Source organism: Kogia breviceps, chromosome 9, assembly GCF_026419965.1.
Source record: "Kogia breviceps isolate mKogBre1 chromosome 9, mKogBre1 haplotype 1, whole genome shotgun sequence".
Taxonomy (NCBI): domain Eukaryota; kingdom Metazoa; phylum Chordata; class Mammalia; order Artiodactyla; family Physeteridae; genus Kogia; species Kogia breviceps.
Genome location: NC_081318.1, coordinates 21,278,751 through 21,298,786, shown reverse-complemented (window position 1 = coordinate 21,298,786; position 20,036 = coordinate 21,278,751). Strand labels below are relative to the sequence as shown.

The 20,036-nt window shown below is 55.9% G+C and overlaps 1 protein-coding gene across 1 annotated transcript in view; it reads right to left on the bottom strand.

Moving 5' to 3' along the window:
* PODXL (podocalyxin like) overlaps positions 1-15,116 on the bottom strand; it is a 41,141-nt gene extending 26,025 nt beyond the window's left edge. Inside the window, exon 1 of the mRNA XM_059074246.2 lies at positions 14,743-15,116. Coding sequence (XP_058930229.1) covers positions 14,743-14,806 — 64 coding nt within the window. The 5' untranslated portion in view covers positions 14,807-15,116. The remainder of the gene's footprint in view (positions 1-14,742) is intronic.
* Positions 15,117-20,036: the final 4,920 nt, after the last annotated feature.

The window sequence follows — 20,036 nt, the reverse complement described above, 5'->3', positions numbered from 1 at the left end:
CCTGCCCAGTCCCACGTGTGACCCCTTCTCCCACCCCACCCCCGTCCCTCTCCACGAAAGCAGGACAGGGTAGGGGTTAAGAGGGTGCACTCGGGAGCCCAACCACCTGGGTTCAAGCCCCGTCCCACCACGCGCCGGTCACGTGCCAGGCAAGGATCTTCATTCTACGCCTCAGTTTCCGCTTCCGTCAAAAGTGAAGAGGCGGGTAGTAACAGTAACTAACTCACACCTTTAAGCACTCAGAGCAGTGAGCGCACAGAGAAAGTGCTCAGGTAACGTTGCCCACGATCATATTCCAAGGGAGAGGGGAAGGGTTTCTCCGTGCCAGCCCCGAGTCGGGTCCCTGCCACATCTTCCCCATCACAGAGCCATGCGGAAACTCGCCCCTTCCTCTGGGATGCTCACGTCTGTACAGGCCTTGATGCAGGGGAGGGGGCACATGAGGCTCTTCCCAGGTTCCCCAGTGAGGCATGGCCGCATTGGGGAGGGTGGGGGAGATCGGCAGCAGGGTGACGGTGGCCAAGCGAATTCCCAGACGAGGGGGTAAGCCAGAATCTTCCTGGGGAAGGAAGAGGAACCGGAGGCCTGGGTGGAGCCTGGCTCCAGGAAGCGTTTCCTCACCAACTTGGAGAAGCCTGGGGGAGACGCGGAGCAGAGGCGGGGAGAGGAGGGAGGGAGGGGCTTTCCTGGGGGCAGCCCAGTGACCCCAGACCTCATTGTCAGCAGGGAAAGCCTAGGCAGCCTGAGCTTCCCTTCTGTGAGAGCTGCTTAAGGCCGGCTGGGCTCTGCGACCAGGGTGTGGTGTTAGGGACCACATGGGAGGGTGGGACCTGGGAGGGGATGCTGGGTACGCGCCCCTCCCTCTCAGTCTGGGCTTCCTCCTCCTCCTCAAAACGAAGCTACCGCACTACCTCACTTCTGCGTCCTTCCCTATCCCACCCTGAGGGGTGTGGGTGAAGATGAAAGAATCTGATTAAGTGTCTGACTCCCGGTGAAGAAGGTGGGGAAACTCTTGTATTGAAATGTACTGACCAGGGCTTCCCTGGTGGCTCAGTGGTTAAGAATCCACCCGGCAGTGCAGGGGACACGGGTTCGAGCCCTGGTCCGGGAAGATCCCACGTGCCGCGGAGCAACTAAGCCCGTGCGCCACAACTACTGAGCCTGCGCTCTAGAGCCCGCGAGCCACAGCTACTGAGCCCAGGTGCTACAACTACTGAAGCCCGCACCTAGAGCCCGTGCTCCACAACAAGAGAAGCCACCGCAACGAGAAGCCCTCGCACCGCAACGAAGAGTAGCCCCCGCTCGCCGCAACTAGAGAAAACCTGCGTGCAGCAACGAAGACCCAACACAACCAGAAACAATAAATAAATAAATAATTAAAATTAAAAAAAAAAAAAAAAAAAGTACTGACCAGAAGACCTAAATAGACATTTCTCCAAAGAAAACATACCTGGAAGAGGAGGAGGGGCCGTGCTCGCCAGCCCTGCCCCACCCTCTCCCCGGAGCCAGCAGGGGCAGGGGGGCCTTCACAGGGGGCTCCAAGGAGCTCTGCAATCCCTCCTAGTGACAGTTGCGGGCCAGAGAGGGCTGCACACTGCCCCCCACCAGCTCTCCAGGTGGGGTCAGAGGGCAGAACCCGCCCCACCCTGAAACAGGAAGCTTCTAAATACATTCTTTGGATTACTCATTATCATAATTCTGTTGCTGAAGGCAGAGAGGTAAGAGGAGAGCTTGGAATTCATCAACTGAGCCACCCAGGATCTCGGCCCTGCCTCTACCCAAGCCCCCTGCGGCCCCTGCCCTGGTTCCTCCCCCCACCCACAAGGACGTGCCCGCCCTGGACCAGCCTCCTGCCTCTGAGCCACCTGTCGCCGCTGTGCCTAATGAGAGGCGCGTGCACATGCTGACCTGAGGTTGGGGACGGGTGTGTCGCGCTCCCCCCGTACTGGAAAGACGGACTAACCCCCCTGAAACAACACCCTCCCCGGGCCTCCTAATCCTGCCGCCTGCTGCCGACCATATGAATCCGGATCTGTCTGAGCCGGCAGTGAAGCCCAGCAGCGGCCAAGCCCCTGGCCTACGGGTGATGCCCGGCTGGCTCCGCTCACCTCGCCTGCAGGAAAGCAGCGGCCAAGCCCCTGGCCTACGGGTGATGCCCGGCTGGCTCCGTTCACCTCGCCTGCAGGAAGGACTCCTGTACAAAGGTCAGGGCGACGGGACAGCACCCTGGGAAGGAGGCAGAGAGCCTTCGGCTCATCGTTGAGATCTGTTTCAAGGACCACCTGTGTGATGTATAGGCAGCCTCCACAGGAAGAACGAGCTTTGGGGGTGGGAGACCTGGGTCCTGCGTGAGGCTGGGGCCTTGGTCTCCCTGTGAGTCAGGGGAAAGAGAAATATCTACCTTAGAATAAAATGAACATTTTTTTTAAAATGTGTAAGCGTTGGGGGAAAAGGTCGAAATACTCCAAAACTTCAGAGGGGCAGGTCTGGCCCATGGGAAGGCGGGCTGACAGCATTGCCGACACCCTGCTGTGTGCTGGAGACGCCAACGTCTGGGCCAAGGGCTCCGGAAAGGAGGGCAGGCGCTGCGTGTCCCGCTGTGCCAAGTGTCAGGTCTGAGGCCAAGGGCACAGGTGGGTATGTGTTTCCTCTCTCTTCTCACGGTGCAGTTTTCTACCAACCACCGATCAGAAACAGTTTATCCTCATTACGGTTAAGCTTATAAGTAGCACGACTGAGGCCTGTCCTGTCGGCCAGACACTGAGCTGCCAGCTTTACCCTGGATCGCATTTGGGTCTCCCACACCCTCTGGGGGGAGGTGCCCTCATGCTGCTGGGCCGGGGAGACACAGGCACAGACTGGGGGGCAGGGCTTTAGCTGGGGGAGGCTGTCGGTGGAGGTGGCTGCCCCACTCCCAGCACCAACCAACCACCTGCCGGCAAAACTCCTGGCAGCCGCGTCCCTCCCCCAGGCGCACCTGCTTCTGGGAAGTGCCGGGAAGCACGCACAGCTGCAGCCAACGCGGGAGCACGTCTGGCCTCCCGCTCTTCCCTTAGCAGCCAGTTCAAAAACAGCCTCGGTAAATATTTTTCCGCAGGAGCACGTTGTCACTCCCACACCACCCTCCCCCCCCCTCCCGAAGCCTTGAAAATCGCCAGATGTGTACGGGTTTCTCGGCTGCCCCTAGAAACCTCCGCCAGGGACCAGTCGCCACTCCCGGCCGAAAACAAACAAGGGCCAGGAGCCAGAGGGAAGTCCCGCACAGACGGGATGGTGGCCGCCGGAGAAAGCTCTGTGAAACGCGGCCTGCGATTTTCCCAGGCAATGACCGGTTTCCGCCTGCTGGAAGCTGAAGGTTAAGGCCCCAAGCTCAGCTTTCCAAATTTCCAAACATTTTTTTTTTTTTCTGTCCCGGAGAGAAGTCTCCCCTTCCAGGAATAACACCTGCATCCTCCTTGCTGCAGAATAATCCACCTTAGGAGACTAGACGTGTGTGCGCTCGGGGAGGGGGACGGGTGGGAACTGAGGCTGTCGGCCTGCTCCCTGCAGAGCAGGGAATCTGGATTTCTCTGGTGTTTGAGGACAGGGGAGCTCTGCTTGCTGATGGGGACCGGGGGTCTCGTCAGGGTGTTGCTTAAAAAGAACAAACAAACCTCCTAAATGAATATGGCCAAGCGATTGAGGGCTGCCTCCCTTGTCCCGCCCGCAAGGCCTGCAGGGAAAGTTAAAAGCCATGTTCCTTTTAAACAAAGCTAAGTGGTCCTCATGTTTGGTACCTCAGAGCCAGTGGAGGAAGCTCAGTTTCCTACGGGCTCCACCTAGGGAAGTGAATCAGGAATCCCAGGAACAGGCCCGGCCGGAGCCAGGTGTCCAAATGGCTGAAAAGTCACCCCCTAAAAGTAGTCGAGGAGGCTCCATGTCACCTGAAGTGGGCAACAGAAGGTGTGAAAACACACCCACAGTGATTTCACAACTCTTCAGAAGAAACTAGAAGCAAAATGAAATGTTTCCCTCTGAGGTTCTGCAGGTCAGGACAGGTTGTCAGTGTTGCCTGGATCACACAAGATTGATTCTGAAGTCAGACCCAGGGCTCCTTCTCCTGGCTGGAGAAGGGGAGGCACCACCTCTTGTCCTCGGCCTCACATGCTCCTGTCCCTACCTTTCCCCACTCTCTTCACTGCATCTCGCTACCCTCCGAGTGGGTGCAGAAGCCCAGATATCTGGGCCAACTGTATCTGGCCACCCCTATGCTCCGAGCACTAAGGCGGAAGTGCTCAAGGGGAAGTCTAGACTCTGCGTAAACCACCACGATCCTCCTGCCCTGGATTTCCCATCTGCAAAGTGGGCGCAGTGCTCTGGACGTGGCACACCCAGGGCCATAGGAGTTCAAAGGTGCTGGTCCCTTACAGACTGGTCTTTGCTTTTACAGTGGTAGCATCATGCCTAAAGATGCAGCCAGAAGAGGAGCTGATGCCCACCCCTTCGGCTGGGGAAGCAGGGGTCAGAGAGAGGCAGAGAGCAACTGAGCAGCCAGAACGGGATGTGGCCCAGTACACAGCCCTCCATGACTAGTCTGGGTATGTCTCCTGTTCTAGAAGCCACGCAGACATCGCTTTCCTCTGCATCCCTGGGTCATAATGTCGGAACCAGAAGGACCCTAGACGTCGCGGATCCCCCTCCAACAAGGGAGAGATGGGCAAGCAGATGATCAGAGTCCCGGGTACCAGGTCACACCTCCTTTGGTATCTAGGACTCTGTGGTCCAACTCCCAGTGTGGCTCTCTATCCTGGGGGGTATGTGCCCATATGCTCCTGGCTCCAGCTCCTGCTCCCCTCCTTGCCTTTAGGTAGACGGGGGGAGGCATCTGACCTGCGGTGAGATGCAGAGCAGAGAGGGGCTCACATTTTCCAGGAATTCAAGGTGTCGCTGGCTGTCCACAGCAGGCAGCTGGGATGAGAACAGCTTCCGCCGCCCCCAGCCATCCCTGCTGGCTCAGAGCACCACGCTGTCAAGTCTAGGCTCCCCCCAGTCTCCGCACTCCCCTAGGCCCTCCTGGATGGATCCACAAACTTGAATCCATTCCCATTAGGCCGGCAGTTCTGGGGCCGCGATCAGGCAAGTCAGGCCTTTCAGGCCACTGAGAAATACTACGTAGCAGCCCCTCACTCACAGATGAGAAAACTGAGGCCCACGGGGAGGATGGCTGGCCCCGAGTGGATGGAGCATCTTGCCCTTGCAAACCTGTTTTCTTTTCCTCCCTGCTCTTTATTCAACACCGAACTCAGACAGAGCCTCCTGGGCATGTGCTCCACGCCTGCCGCCCCCCACCCCATACACATACACACACACACACACAGACCCAAAGCTTAATTATCAGGAGACCCCAGGGCCAGTTACAGCTGGTGTGTAGAAACAATTGCCCAGAAGTGCCCAGGGAGTTCAGAGATGCGAATCTGTGTGGTCGGGATCAGACTTCCAGATCCACCCCCCCCAGGCTCGGGAGCAAAGCCAAAGTGTTTCTCCACCTACTTGCAACCTCCCAGGATGCCAAAGGGGGAACAAGAGCCTGCGGACCAGCTCCCACCTGCCTCTCCCCAGAGCCAGCTGTCCACGGCACAAGCTCTCTAGTGCCCTGGCCCACTGTAGCTGCAGAGAAGTTGACATCAGGATGACCTGAGGGCGGAAAGCAACCTTGTGTGGTGTTCTGGGGGTCTTCTGGTGAAGCAGCATATTGGGGAGTGGGCTGACAGCACAGGGCAGCTGGCAGGCAGTGTCCCCCAGAGCTGGGGTGCAGGACTATGTCTGCCTAAGCAAGGGGACCCCGGCTCATGGACCTGCCTGGGAGAAGGTAGGTGCCTTACCTACCAGTGGCAGCTTGGGAAGCACAGGCAAGCTGGTGACTCAGCAAACAAGATGCACCCCTTTCGCCATCTGGCTCCCTGAATCCCAGGAAAATGACAGCCTGAGGGTGGATGAGATCCATGTATCTCGGCGCACCCTGCTTATCTAGCGCTAAGGAGAAAGCCCCGAACACCACTGTGTCTGGTGAGCCATCGCGGGGTGCTGGCTCTGGAATCCCCTTCTCTAAGGCCTGGCTGGGGCACGATTAAAACACACATGCAATGCCATCAGGATCAGGGGCTCAAGGCAGCAGGGGTGGAGGCACAACAGGAAAGAAGCCAGAAGCAACCGGCGAACCATGTTCGCTCCCATCAGAGCCGAAAGATCAACCGTCAGAAACACACACACAGCCGCAGTTCTCCTCATGATGGCTCCAACTTCCATAGGAGAAGCACTTTTATTGTTGAGCACCCAAGAGGGGCCACTAGCCTTGAATGTCACTCATTCCTGCCCACACTCAGGTACAAGCAGCTTTCCTAGTGGCCACAACCTTCCAGGCAGTTTCCTATAAAGCCCCTAAGGAAGGAGGGCCTGCTACGGCTACATCACCACGTCAAGAAGATCTCGCTTAGCAACACCGCAGATGCATACGGTTGTATTTTTACATTGGATGTTTTTTCATCCTGGTCCAGGTCCTTCCATAGGACTGTCTGGGTTTTAGTTTTAAAAGTCACACATCCCTGAATACTTCTCAGTCCTGGGCAAACTGGGACAGTTGGTCATTATGTTTACATCAGCAACTCCCCCAATAGACTGTTCTATCAAAAAGAGAAAAGGAGGGCTTCCCTGGTGGCGCAGCGGTTGAGAGTCCGCCTGCCGATGCAGGGGACGCGGGTTCGTGCCCCGGTCCGGGAGGATCCCACGTGCCACGGAGCGTCTGGGCCCGTGAGCCATGGCCGCTGAGCCTGCGCGTCCGGAGCCTGTGCTCCGCAACGGGAGAGGCCGCAGCAGTGAGAGGCCCGCGTACCGCAAAAAGAAAAAGAAAAAAAAGAGAAAGAGCTGTGGGATGGGAAACTCCATTTCCCAGTGTGATGGGCAGGACCTCGGACTGCCAGGATCAGGGTCTGGAGGTGGCTTCAGGAAAGCCTGTTTTGACTTGAAGCCCCAAAGCCAAGGGCAGTGCCCCTAGGGGGTGGGGTGAGAAGGGCCTGGGTGGGAACCAGGAAGGTGTGGGCCTGGCCATCGGAGCCCCTTCTTAGCTGAGCCCACCCTAACCACCCTCCTCATCCAGGACTGTGGTGTAGAACTATCCTCCCAGAACTAGGGCCCCTCACCCCGCGTGGCCTGGCTGTGGGGCAGTGACTAAATGGGAAAGGGCCATGGAGGAGAAAGCTCAGGCCAGCAAGGAGCAGCAGCTTGGGAGATGGCAGTAGCAGGGTCTGTTTCATCACACCTCACACTGGGCTAGAACTGAAGCCACTCAAAGAAATAGAACTACAATGTGTCAGGCACACCACCGACATGCTCATATTTAACCCCCACTGTTGAGGAAGGCACGATGCCCATTTTAATAGCTGGGGAAACAGAGGCCAGGGAACGAGTCTGAAATCACCAGGGTAGCAAGTGACAAAGCTGCGACCAAATAACTTTGAAGCCTGGGGCATGGTGCCAAGAGATTTCAATTTTTCTTCTCTCCTCTTCGACAGAACTTTTCTCTCAAAGGAATTCTTCTGTGGAGACCTACCTGCCATACAGAACAGGCAAAAGCAGAATGGCACAAAGTTTAGGGGGTGTGAATTGCCCCCGCCCCAAACTGGCCTAACTCTTAGTTTTCCCCTCCAGGTGTGCACCCACCCCAAGCTCTCGGTGGCCCCTAAGACAGCTCACAGAACATCTCCACTGGGTTTAAAAGCCACCGGCCTCTAGCTGCTGCTCTCACAAGTGTCCATGGACCAAACTCCTAAGAACAGTATCTTCCTGTGCCCTGTACTTGCCCTGCTGAGGTGCGAAGAGGAGGATGGGGTGCAGAAATTCTTCCTTCCCATCCAGAAACAAGTGGGGGACAGCAGGTTGCCCTATGCCTGCCCTGGCTGAGGCCCTGCTCATGGGGCCTCAGGCTCCTGGGCACCTGGCTCACTGGTGCAGCTCATGGCTGAGGGACCGGAAAGGGAGGGACCCCAGTTTCCCTGAGCATCACAGGGAGCTGCTCCATCGGCGCCAAAAGGCTGGAGCCACAAAAAACAAGGGCCAAGCTGGACCTGGCCAGGAGGTGGCAGAGCCTCAGGCCACGGGGGACAGACAATTCCTTGTTTCACTCATGCAGACGCAAAGTCGATTTACTGGCAAGGTGAGAACTGAGGACAGAGAAAACCAGGGACCAGGACTAGGGTAGCATGTGCCAGGGACCTATTCCAATATCCGTCCTTCACTGCTTCACAACCGAACCACTCTTTTTTGGTTAGGCATGTGAGTGCCTGAAAGAGAGATCACTCTTCCCTAAGGAAGTACTCTTCCCTGCTTCTCTTGCAGCTATGTGTGGCCACAGGACTAGGTTCCATTCAACAAAACGTTAACTGGACAGGGTGTGTGTGGTTTCTAGCAGGTAACCTCAGAAGAGGAGCTGCAGCCTTCTCGTTCTTTTTTTCCTGACAGCTGGAGCCTGAGTAGCCACCTTGGACCACAAGGCAGCTCCCCTCATGCCTCTGTGTCCACTCCTCCACGCACGGGCCCAGCCCCCCTGCCACTTGCCTCTCTTCCGGAGTCAGATCTGGAGACTTGCAGTTGGAGAGCCCAGAACTAACTGGCAGACAAGACTTTGGATTCTAAACCAGCTTGCTCTGCCACCTACTCGCTCATTCACTCATTCAGCAAATATTTATGGACCATCTACTGTGTGCCAGGTACTGTTCTAGGTGCTGCGGCTACAGCGCTGACCAACAGAAGTCCCTGCACTCGTGGAGCTTACAGTCCACTCGGGAGCGAGTCAGAGAAATGAGTGCCCATCGGGGGATACATGTTATGGAGAAAATGATCGGGGGAGATGGGTCCAGGGTGTGGAGACCCAGAAAGCCTCTCTGAGAAGGTGGCATTCCAGCAGAGAGCCGCAGGAAATGAGGGCTGAGGCATGTGGACATCTGGGAGAAGAGCTGCTCTTTAACGTGGCCCTTGGCGCCCAGGCCTCCGTTTCCCCCTCTCTGGAATGGTCTGTGAGATAAAGGCTGTCCACAGGTAACCCCGTGCTACCCTGGCTGGAGACACCGGCCCCAATCAGCACGTTCAGAGCAGGTCAGCACAGGAGTCTTACCGGATGGGGGCCGAGGGACCCCTCGGACAGAGCTCGTGAATTTCTGCTACGAAGGGGGCGTGGCTTCGGCTCACACCTAGCTTACTCTTAGTTGAAGAATTAAAAAGTGTCCCTATTTCCTTACCTTCCCACTGTCCTTTCCACGCTGACCTGGGTCAGGGAGCTGGAAGGTTAGAGGTCAGACAACTGATGGCTCTTGGGTCAGCCCACGCGCCTCCAGGGGCCTGGCTCTGGGAGGGCTCCCTGCACCCCAACCCAGAACTGCACGGCAAGCCCCGCGCAGCCGTTCCTCTGCATTCTCTTCCCCCCTGGGCTGAGGCCCACAGCCTTCCGGCCGTGACAATTGGCGGACACAATTGGCGGACGGGGTGCCACCCCGCGCCCTGGCCCTAGGGAAGTTGGAGGTGGCTGACCCGAGGGGGATAAGGCTACAAAGGAAGAGAGGGTGGTGGTGGTGCGCTCAGGGAGGGGGCGGGGCCGGCGGGAGGATGGGAGGCCGAGCTAAGCTGGGGACCTGTGCTGGCCGCTGCTGGAGTGGTCCAGGGCGGGGCTCAGCACCATATGAGGGCATGCGGTGGCGACACGTGGGGAGGGGCCGCTCCTAAACCTGCAGGTGATGCTGCCTTTGCGCACTGGTCCTCCAACAAGCGGCTCGCGCCAGCCCTTTGTCCAGATCCCAAGTGCACGCTGTGGACACCAGAGGCTCACAGGCAATGGCAGACGAGACACACGGTCACGACGCGGGGGGCCAGCGCTGTGACACGGTACTTGGGGAGCCTAACTCTTGACTAACAAAGTGGCTTCAAGCCTCAGTTTACCCTACGGGGGAGGGGTGGGGAGAGAATCGGGGCACACTGCAGACTTGTCACCACCATGCAACCCTTTCTTAACAGGGTTGGAGTGAGTTTCTTCGATGCCCAGGGAAGAATGAGCCTTGAGGCTGAGTCCAGCTACTAGTACGACGGCTGCAGACACGTGCACACACATCCCCGGGAAGCCGCCAACAGGAGTCCCTGAGAACCTGAGCAAGTGAACCCCCGGTCTGCATCCTCTCATCTGAAACGCGGTGGGGAGGGGTGTATTAGATGATTTCCAGAACACTCCCAGCTCTAAAATTCTGTGTTCTCTGATTTTCCGGGTTATTTAGAAGTGGTGTGTAAACTACCCTTTGTCAACTGAACTCTATTTTGAACAGCGAACGGGCTGCCTACTTAAAGGAACCTTACGGTCAACGCTGTTGCAAATATAAAGAGGCTCCTTGTAGTGGATCTTTTGTGTAGATCTTCTCGAAGGCTTGCCTTAAAGAGAATACCTACAGCCACGAGGCGAGTACGGCCCAAAGAGTCACAGTCCCACATCTGCCACCTGATCTGATCTTCTAACAGTCCCACAAAGTGGACAGGACACAAGACAAGGAGAGACCCACACACCCGCACCAGTGTTCCTGGGAATGGGACGAAACAGGACACACACACACCCAGCTGAGCTCCCTGCCCTGCATCGTACCCCATGGGCACAAAGAGGAAGTGAGCCCAGAGCTGAGGACGGAGCTCCCGGCCTCTCGGTCTGATGAAGCCTCCAGGCAGGCTCGGGCTGCTGGGCAGGGGGCGGGCAGAGGGCGGTCACTCCCATTCTCCAGTGATGTGGGAGGATGTCCGTTCCGGCTTGAGCTCAGCGAACTCGCACTCAGCAGACCTGCACAGGCCCCCGGGTGTGAAGAAGCCGGCCCTTCCCGGGGTAGGGGTCATCTAAATACCCACGCTCCTCCCAACAAGTGCAGAGAGCTGTCCGGAGGGCTCCTCCCACTTCCCTTAGGAGCAGAGGGCGACGGGCTGAGCTGTCCTCACAGCAGCCGCCAGTCTGGTCCAGATTCCCAAGTCCAGAAGCCCCGACCCTCTGCAGTGCTCCTACCGGCTCTCGGCTGCTGCAGAAGGAGCCCAGTGGCCAGCATCACGGCCAGGGTGTGAGCTGGCCTCGTGCTCCACTTCCGGAGAGCCTGAAGCCAGGGGCTAGGGCCAGTTCCCCCAGGGAACCGCGGTCCAGATAACATCTCCTGAGCAACTGCTCAGTGCCCAGTGCTGCGCTGGCCCTGCCCTGAGGGGCTTACCACCCAGCAGTTGGGGAGACACCCACACAGACCGTGGAACATAACTGGGTTCCATCTAGGAAACCTGGGAAGGCTTCTCAGCAGAGAAGGTACCTGAGGATGGATAGAGTTAAATCTCCAGCTCCCCACCCCCGCCGGCCCAGGGGAATTCAAACCAGGTGGAGTCCCCTTCCTCTCTCAGCTTCCAAAGGGCAAGAGATATCCAAACTGCACTCAGCAGGGGCCCCTCCTCTCCCTTTAAACCTAGATTCCTGAGGGGAAAGCAGATGCGGGGGCTGCCTCTCCCCCTACCTTCTCTAGGTCCAGGGGACCCAGAGGACCCAGAGGACCCTCCTGGGCTCACCAAGCTCCGCTCCTCTGCTCCTCGGCCCCTCCCTGGGTGGCCACGCCCTGCAGCTCTGGGCCAAGCTGCCACCTGGGGTCTCTCGGAGTCTTCGCTCATCCTTCCCAGCCCGTCCTCTCCTCCTCTTCTCAGCCTGCTTAAACCTGTCTCCTCCTGGTACCGCCCCACTATGTCTTGCTCACTCCTGCCTCAAAGCCATGCCCAAGCAGCACCACGCTAGGAACACCCACCGTCCCCAAACCCCATCCCATGCAATGTTCTTTTCGGGCTCTGAAAGTTCACCTCCTCCCCAAAGCCCCCCTGCAGCTCACTGACTCCATCTGAAGAAACCCCATCACGGCCCCAGCTTATGATCTGTGTCTTCGCTACACCCCGGGATTCATTCTGCCTTGGCCACCCTAGGAAGAGTCTCCTACGCCACACTGACCCTTTTATTTTAAAATCCCTGTATATACCCCACCTCACCTCGCCCAGATCACCCATTCCCAAATCTTAACCGCTTTCTCACACATGCCTCCCTTTCCCCCCGTTATGTGGCACTTAAGCTTCAGTTTTTATTACTACCTAACAATTAATTGACACCCACAAACGTTAGCAGAATCCTGATGCTGCGGGCACCTTAACCCGATCAAGTGCTCAACACACATGGCTTACTAATCGTAATAGCTAGGACTTTCTGAGCTCTGACTATGAGCTGTGCATATGCACAACAGCAGACTCATTAATATGTTATCTCTCATTTTCAGAGCAACCTGCAAGGTGGAGATTTGTTGTCATTTTTTACAGACTCAGAGAGGTTCACTATCTGGTTTACAATCATGCAGATCTGTCTGATCCAAAGTTTGAGTGTTTTCCACCACCTCAAGCTGCCTTTCCCTTGCCTAGGATTCATCCATCCAACGACTCGATCAGACTCATAGAAGACAAGAGTACTCAGTCAGCCTGTCCTTTGGAGCAGAAGCCCAGAAATGTTATAACATGAAACTAGAGGTCCCTCTGCTCTATCTTACAGATAAGGAAACAGGTGCAGAGGTGCGACTTGCCATATGGTTTGACCAAATGTATATCAAACCAAAAAGCACTGAAAAGGGGTCTAATGAGCTGTTGGCCCTGGCCTGAATGTTGCTGATGCTGTAGGCTGTGCGATACACCTATATAAGAAGGTAAGCTCCCAGGGCCCCATCGGGGATAATTCCTTTGCTCCACTATAAACCTTGCTTAGAACTAAATCACAGGATTCCAGCAGTTTGGGGGCTCGCCATCCCAGATGACTGCAACCTACAGAAGGGCAGAGATGGAGGAGTCCTTACTGAGTCCCTATAGGAGAGTGTGAAATCTACCATAGCCACTAAACACCGAGCCGGCACCTTTCAGCCTTTTCTGGCCGCAACATATGCAAATAATAATAAGAGTAATACTCCCTTGCCGGTTTGAAGTGCTCTTCAAAGCACTTCCCTTTATCACTGCATATTGTTAATAGCATTTTAGAAACTGGGCACCTGGGCTCAGGTGACTTGCTGGTGGGGGCAGAAGCAGAGTTATGGTTCCTTTTTTCTTTACTCTATGTGTTTACTACATACCAAGCTCCTACCATGCGCCATACCCCATGCTAGTCTTGAGGAGGGATTTTGGAAGAGATGGGGTTTGGGGGCAATACGCAGATGCCAGGGAAGACAGTCCCAGCCTTGAAGCCAGCAGGGAGATGGGCCTGGAGCTTTTCCTGTGGGTGGCTCCGGGGTCTCTCCTCTTAGGACAGAACAGCAGGACTCCTGCCCCACAACCTCCACCCTGTCCTCCAAGCTCAGCCTCTTGACGCTCAGAAGCACTGGGCACAATAGTACATCCCTCCTGACACAGCCCATCTCCCGTCTGGATGGTGCTCAGAGCCCAAACTGAAGTGTGCCCTCCTGGGAGCAGGGCTGAGGAGAGCGGCCACAATCCAGCACCTTCTCAGCCCTGCAGGTTGTGCAAATCCGCGGTGGCTGCCATCCTCAGAGCTGTCCCGACCGTTCCTCACACTGCGACCCCTCCTCCAGGGGTGCACACCCTTCACCCACTGGCTGTGCCCATCCCTTTCAGACCAGGCTGTGAAGTAACAGGGCCGCCCACCGGAGGATGCCCAAACCTACTCTCTGAGAGCCAGCCCCTTCCCATCAGCAAAGTTCCCTGTGACGCAGAGAAGAAACTGTACTGCCATCCCACCCCATCCTTCCCCTAAGACTTTAGTCCCAAACAGCAGCACCTACCAGCAGCAGGGTCCCTTCCCTGTCCGGGCTGTCACCACAGTCCTCCTGACCCTAGAGTGGAAACATCACTTTCTCCCTCTCTCCCACCTGCTCAGGTGGGCAAGAAAGAAATGCATCTCTCTCCTGGGGCTGAGACTCCAGCTGTTCCTAGGTGCTTTGGGACGCTACCTGTCCCCCCAGATTTTCACCTTTATAAGAAATATGGGAGATGTTTCTAAGGCACAGCCCAAGCCTGTTTCATGAGAGAAGTTCTTGCTTCTACAAAGGGGCTGGAAAGGAATCTCACCTTCCTGGCCAGGCACTGAGAAGGGAGCTGTTCCTTTGGTAACATGGAGGCAGGGACCCCACTCAGGTGAGTCTGGGATTGTGGATGACCTACTCCCTCCCCCTCTCCACCTGCTCCAGCACAGGCTCGGGTGAGCTAAGCCGGCTCACAATGCTTGGAAAATCCTCTCTGAGAACGCGAAACACATGGCCACGAGGGCTGTTACTGGAGGCTTGTCACCTGCTTCGGGGACAAACACGGAGAAAAAAGCGATCAGACCCTGGGGGTCCAGAGGAAGCGTGGAGCCAGCCTCGCGGTGCCCGAAGTCCCCGCTCTGGGCCCGCAAACCCAATCAGCGCCCGCGCGCCGCTGTTTGGCCCAACACAATCCACGGCCACTCCACCCCAGTGGAGCCCCGGACGACTCACGCTCGGAGCCCGGCACCTGCGGCGTTCTCGGGATGGGAAGGGGCTTGGATGGTGCAAGGTCAGGGCTCCGCGTGTGGCCCCAGCTAGTGGTGCGCGTAGGGGCTGCTCCCGGTCCCGCCACGAGGAGCGGCGGGTTTCCCAGCGGCGGGCCCGGCCGGGGGCGCATGGGCACGGCGCGGGTCCCGGCGGAGCCCGAGCCACCACTCACCATCCTGGCAGAGCGACAGCGGCAGCAGCAGCAGAAACGCCGAAAGCACCGGCGCGAAGCGCATCGTGTCGTGGCCTCAGACCCGGAGCAGGTGGCTGCGGGCTTGGCGGAGGGTCCGGGCGGCCGGGCGGCAGGAGCGTGGGCGCCTCTCGGGGAGGCCTGGCGATGGCTCGGACGGCCGGGCACAGACCCGAGACTCCCGAGTCGCGCTCCGCAGGCCCCTCCTCGCGGCCGCTGCGGCAGAGCCGGGCCGAGGCGCGGAGCCAGGCGGCAGAGGAACGGCGGGTTGCTGCGTCGCGGGCGGTGTCTGCGCGGCTGCGGCCCTGCCGGCGGCTGCTGCGACTCCGGTCCCGTCCGCGCCGGCCCCCGCCCCCTCCCCTCCCCCAGGACCGCGCGGGCGGGGCGGCGGGGCCGGGCGGGGCGGTGCTGGGCGGAGAACAATGAGCAGAGGAGGAAACTCCGCCCTGGCGCGCGGCGGGCGGGGGAGCGCGGCGGGCTCCGGGCTCCGGGCTCCGGGCTCCCGGCGGGCGGCCCCCGCGCGGGCTGGGGTGTGAGCGTGAGCTCCGAGAGGAGGGGTAGCCGGGGGTGTCCCGGCGCCGGACTGCCCCCTGCCCGCGGAGCCGCCCGCCCGGGAGCGCAGGTGTCGCCCGCGGTGCTTCTGAGGGGTTCTGGCGGGACCCCCCTCACTGCCGGGGTCCTCTTCGCCCAGATCCGGAGCTAGGAGGCCCCCAGGGCTGTGTGTTCGCTAAGGAGCCTTCCAGGCCTCCCGGCTGCAGCGCGTTTTGCTGCAAAGCCTGAGAAGCATGTCTCCCACTTGCCAGGTGCAACTCACCTGCGGGCGGGCCTTCTGAGCAGGTCTGCACCCGGCAATCTGGACTAATTAGTGGCTTAACCTCTCTGAACCGACCTCACCTGTGAATGGAGGTGGTGGTTAAAAAAAAAGACAAATTTTTGAGGGATTAATATGTGCCACTTTGGGTTCTAAGTGCTTTGCACATATTAATTCATTTACTCTCCGCAACAGCCATGTTTTCGGCTTCATTTTGCAGGCAGGGAACTGACTGAAAAAGAGGTTTAAGAAACTTGCTCGAGATCACATAACTGGTAACTGTCAGGCCTGCTTCTGAAAGTATCAATAATTTGGAGACATACTTGGCGCAGTGCCTGGCATGTAGTAATTGCTCAGTAAGTATTAGCTGTTGTACTGACTCTCGCTCTATCAAGAACAGCAATAAAGATTTAGGGCTTCGGGATCAAAACCGACTTGAGCTCAAAACCTAACTGTGCTCATCTATTAGTTGTAAAACCCTGGGCAAGTGACTCCACGTACCTCAGCTCTTTCCGTCTGTAAAATAGGGATAACAACACCTACCTCAGAGGGTTGCTATGACACTTAACTAAGATAAAATGCAGGACGAGCGCTTAGCACAGGACCAGGAACATAGAAAGTGTCCGGGAATGAAGCGGCCCGCGCTCCCACTACCGGAAGGAGAAATTTGCCGACCTGAGATGGGGGTGGGAATTGAATTCCGTAAACCGAGGAAACCCGGTGAAAGAACAAAGAAGTACCCCTCGGTTTTTCGTTTTGTTTTGTTTTGCAAAAGCTGCTGGAAGGATGCAGAGCCTGGAACCCCCTGCGGAGGAGGCGCACGGGTGGCGCCGGGGAAAGGGAAGCAGACCCAGAGGGGGGACGGGTGATTAAGTCTTGCGGGGGAGGGCGCCAGGATTTGGCTCACGTGACGCCTGCGTTGATAATTTGGAGTCTTTCTGCCAGATGGGTCGGGGGGTGGGGGGAAAGAAGGGGCGTCCCCCGGGCCCAGCCCCGTGTCAGAGACCGTGGACTCCTTTGAGCCCCTTAAGTGGGCTACAACGCTGGCGCTGCCAGAAAGGCACAGCATCTTTGGAGCAGCGAAGGAAGCGCCGGTGCCCTGGCTGGGGTTCCGCGGCAGCAGGCTCAGGCTCGGGAATGGCTGACTTGCCTGTTTTCATCAGGAAGTTTCTGCAGGATCATTCTGGCCCCGTTTTCCGTGTCGCATATGGGAAAGGCAGTGTGTTCCCTATAAATACTGTGGGACGTGTGTGTGTGTGTGTGTGTGACTATCTTTGACGTTTTTTGGTACTGTTCTAAATATCCGTGCCAACAAGAGGTCTTGTTTCTCTTTCTGAAACCAAGCAATACGCTTAAAAAATTGGGATTTAAAATTTTTTGTATTGTGTGCTCTCTGATTTAAAGTGTTTTGCACTCAATCAACTGCTCCAAAAATCTAGAAATGATCGTGTTAACTTCACCAAGGGAAAGTGTACACTTCAAATTCACATGATTTGGGGTTGGTCCCATTACCAGATTGTGCAAAATTCAAATGAGAGCAGACATCCAAGCATAGGAAAGGGGCAGCTCTTCGTAGCTGAAGACTTAGCAGAATCAGAGATGCTCAGGACCCTCCCCGGTAGCCAGCAGCACCCCGTCATCCTCCCACCTGATGCAGGTGGAACTTTCAGGAATGAGGCTGGCCAGGCTTAGAGATCACCTGTGGTCAGTGAGCAGAACTGCCCCAGGTACCTGGCCTGTGCCCTGGACCTCCTTTAACATAGCACTCCCACTAGCTAGTTCACTGACCCAGAACACCTGAGTTTATAGTCAAAATTCAAAGCACTTTGTAGATGCTAGTCCATAATCCTTCTGAGATTTATTACGTTTTGTTTATATGTATGCATGCATTAGCTCCCCTAGGAGACTTTCAACTTTTTTTGTGATTTAGACAATTATATTTATTAACATCTTATTTTGAAATAATTTTAGATTTACAGAGAGTTGCAAGAAGACTACGAGAGTTCCTGTATACCCTTTACATGGCTTCCTTTAAGGTTGGCATCTGAAGAAAACATGACACAATGACCAAAATTCAAAAAATGAACATCAATTCAATACTATTTACTAAGTGAAGACCTCAATCAAATATTGTAACCTTTTTTTTCTCACGTCCTTTTTCTGGCCCAGGAAGTCATCCAGGATACCACATTGCATCTGGTTTTCCTGTCCACTTTCTTCTACAGTTGAGGACAGTTCCTCAGTCTCTGTCTTTTATGACATTGACAGATGCTTTCAACTTCTTAATGTGGGGTCTCTCTTATTCACCTACTTCCTCAGACCACCCGGAACAGCACATCACATCATACAGATACAGATACAGATGTAGATACTGAATGCAAACATGAATGCCAGCTGGTAGGTATTACACGGGAATCTATGGCACAGGTTTAAAAACCCTTGTTTTTCCCCTGGTCGCTGTCAGTCAAAGCAGGCGGTCACGGTACTTGGCCTCACCTGCCATCTGGTGATGTTGCTGACTCATCCTTAAATGCAGGTTTGATAAAGTTCTCCCGATCCTCATCCTTAATAACTTTAATCTCCAACCACAACATCTACATCTAGGGGTGGGACAGAGCCCCCAGGCACCACGTCCCCCAATAAAAACTAAAAGCCCACCACGTATCCATCCTGGGGCCACATCACTGTTCATAAGGCACCAAGGATGCTCTTACTTTGGTTTTCTAATCTCTGACCCCTGAGTTCCTTGGGGGCCCAGGATGGCATTTCTTTCATCTTGGAATCTCAGTGCCCAGTACAATGGTGCCCGTCCCCAAGAAGGTGCTCAATACCCAAAGGCTGAATAGATAAAGGAGTGGTTGAGTTTCATCTCCAAGGCTGGGCTTTATCTCTGACTGCCAAGTTTTGTGATTCCATGAATATCAGCTGAGGTTCAACTTGGGCACCTCTCCCCAAAGTCATACACTTACCTATTATTATTTCAACAGCATCTACTCTGACAGCATAGAATGCCAGGCCCTGTACGCAGGGCTGAGAATGCCAACGTGGATGATACAGCTTCCGCCCTCTCAGGGGAGAAGCAACACCTGTACACAAACATAACTGAGGTGCAGTAGGGGCTGTAACAATTGTCATGAGCAGGCACGTGGGAGGCAGAGAGCAGGACAGGCTCAGCTTCACCTGGGGAGGTCAGGGATGGCTCCTGAGGAGGAAACAGCGTCCTGGAGTAGGAGTAGGACTTCACCGGGGGAAGAAAAGAAGCAACAGCACTTTGGGTAGGTGGAGCAACATGTGAAAGTGAAGAGGGGACCTGAGAACTGCAGGCAGGTGTTTTGCCCTAAGCAGAGTGCAGGGTTTGCGGGCAGGGATGGAAGATGAGGCTGGAGAGGTGGGTGGGGTGAGATCCTTAGACAATGGAGAACCCCCAAAGGCTCATAAGCTGGAGGAGACAAGACCAGCTTTCCAGGGAGCGAGATCGTTCTAGCTGCAGTGGACTGAAGGCTCGGGGGGGCAGATGCGAGACTGGAGGTGAACACGGTGCTTTGGGAGGCTAAGGCACCTGTCCCTGAAGGGCCTGAGCTCAGACAATGGTGGTGGGAACAAAGAGGAGGGGCTGTAAGCAGCTCCTTTGCCTCTTTTTTGTTTGTTCATCCCTATTTTCGTTAGACCTTAATCATAAAGATGAGATCGTTAGGTAACATTTAACTAAGTTCTTCCTGATTTCTGCTTTTCTAAACATACACAAGGCCTTACCTAACCTGTTGATTCCTTTCCCGGATTAGAAGGAATAAGGATGAAGAATTAAGTAGTTAAAGAATGACTGACTCTCTGCCTGCAGCTTCCCCTTAGTAAATTTGCAGGTGGACCACGAGGGCAAGAGAACCTCCAATTGCAGATGGAGCGTGTGAGCAAGACAGAGTCCCAAGGAAGGTGGGGAGAAGTCAGCAGGCCTGCACGCAATGGAAAGGTGACGGAGAATCTGACCTCCTGCCTTAATGATTAACGGAGATTGTGTCCCCTTGAAAAACTGTCATGGCTGAACAGAATCTCTGGAGTTGGTCTCTGGATACAAGTCCACTTTCTGCCAGAAAGTGAGTCTTTCTTCTCTGCGAAGCTTGCCCCTCGATTTTATTGGCTGTTGTGCGTTCGGTTACAGGGCCTGACGCAAGAGGTATTTGGTGGTCAGAATTGATAGGACTTAGTGACACACTGGATGTGGACGTGGTGTGGCATGTGGCATGTGTGGCGTGTTGAGGGCGTGGAGCCAGGGAAGGAGTCTAGGAGTCTAGGCTTCCCACTTGGGTTACTGCGTGGGTTATCTGAGAGCCAAGGTTGAATGTCACTAACTGAGATGGAGAACATAGAAGTTTGGAAGTAGAAAATGATGAGTCCCGCTTTGAACGTGGTGTTGACTCTGAAGACCCCTGGGGCACTCCGGGGCCAGGTCTAGAAGTTATATCTGTGA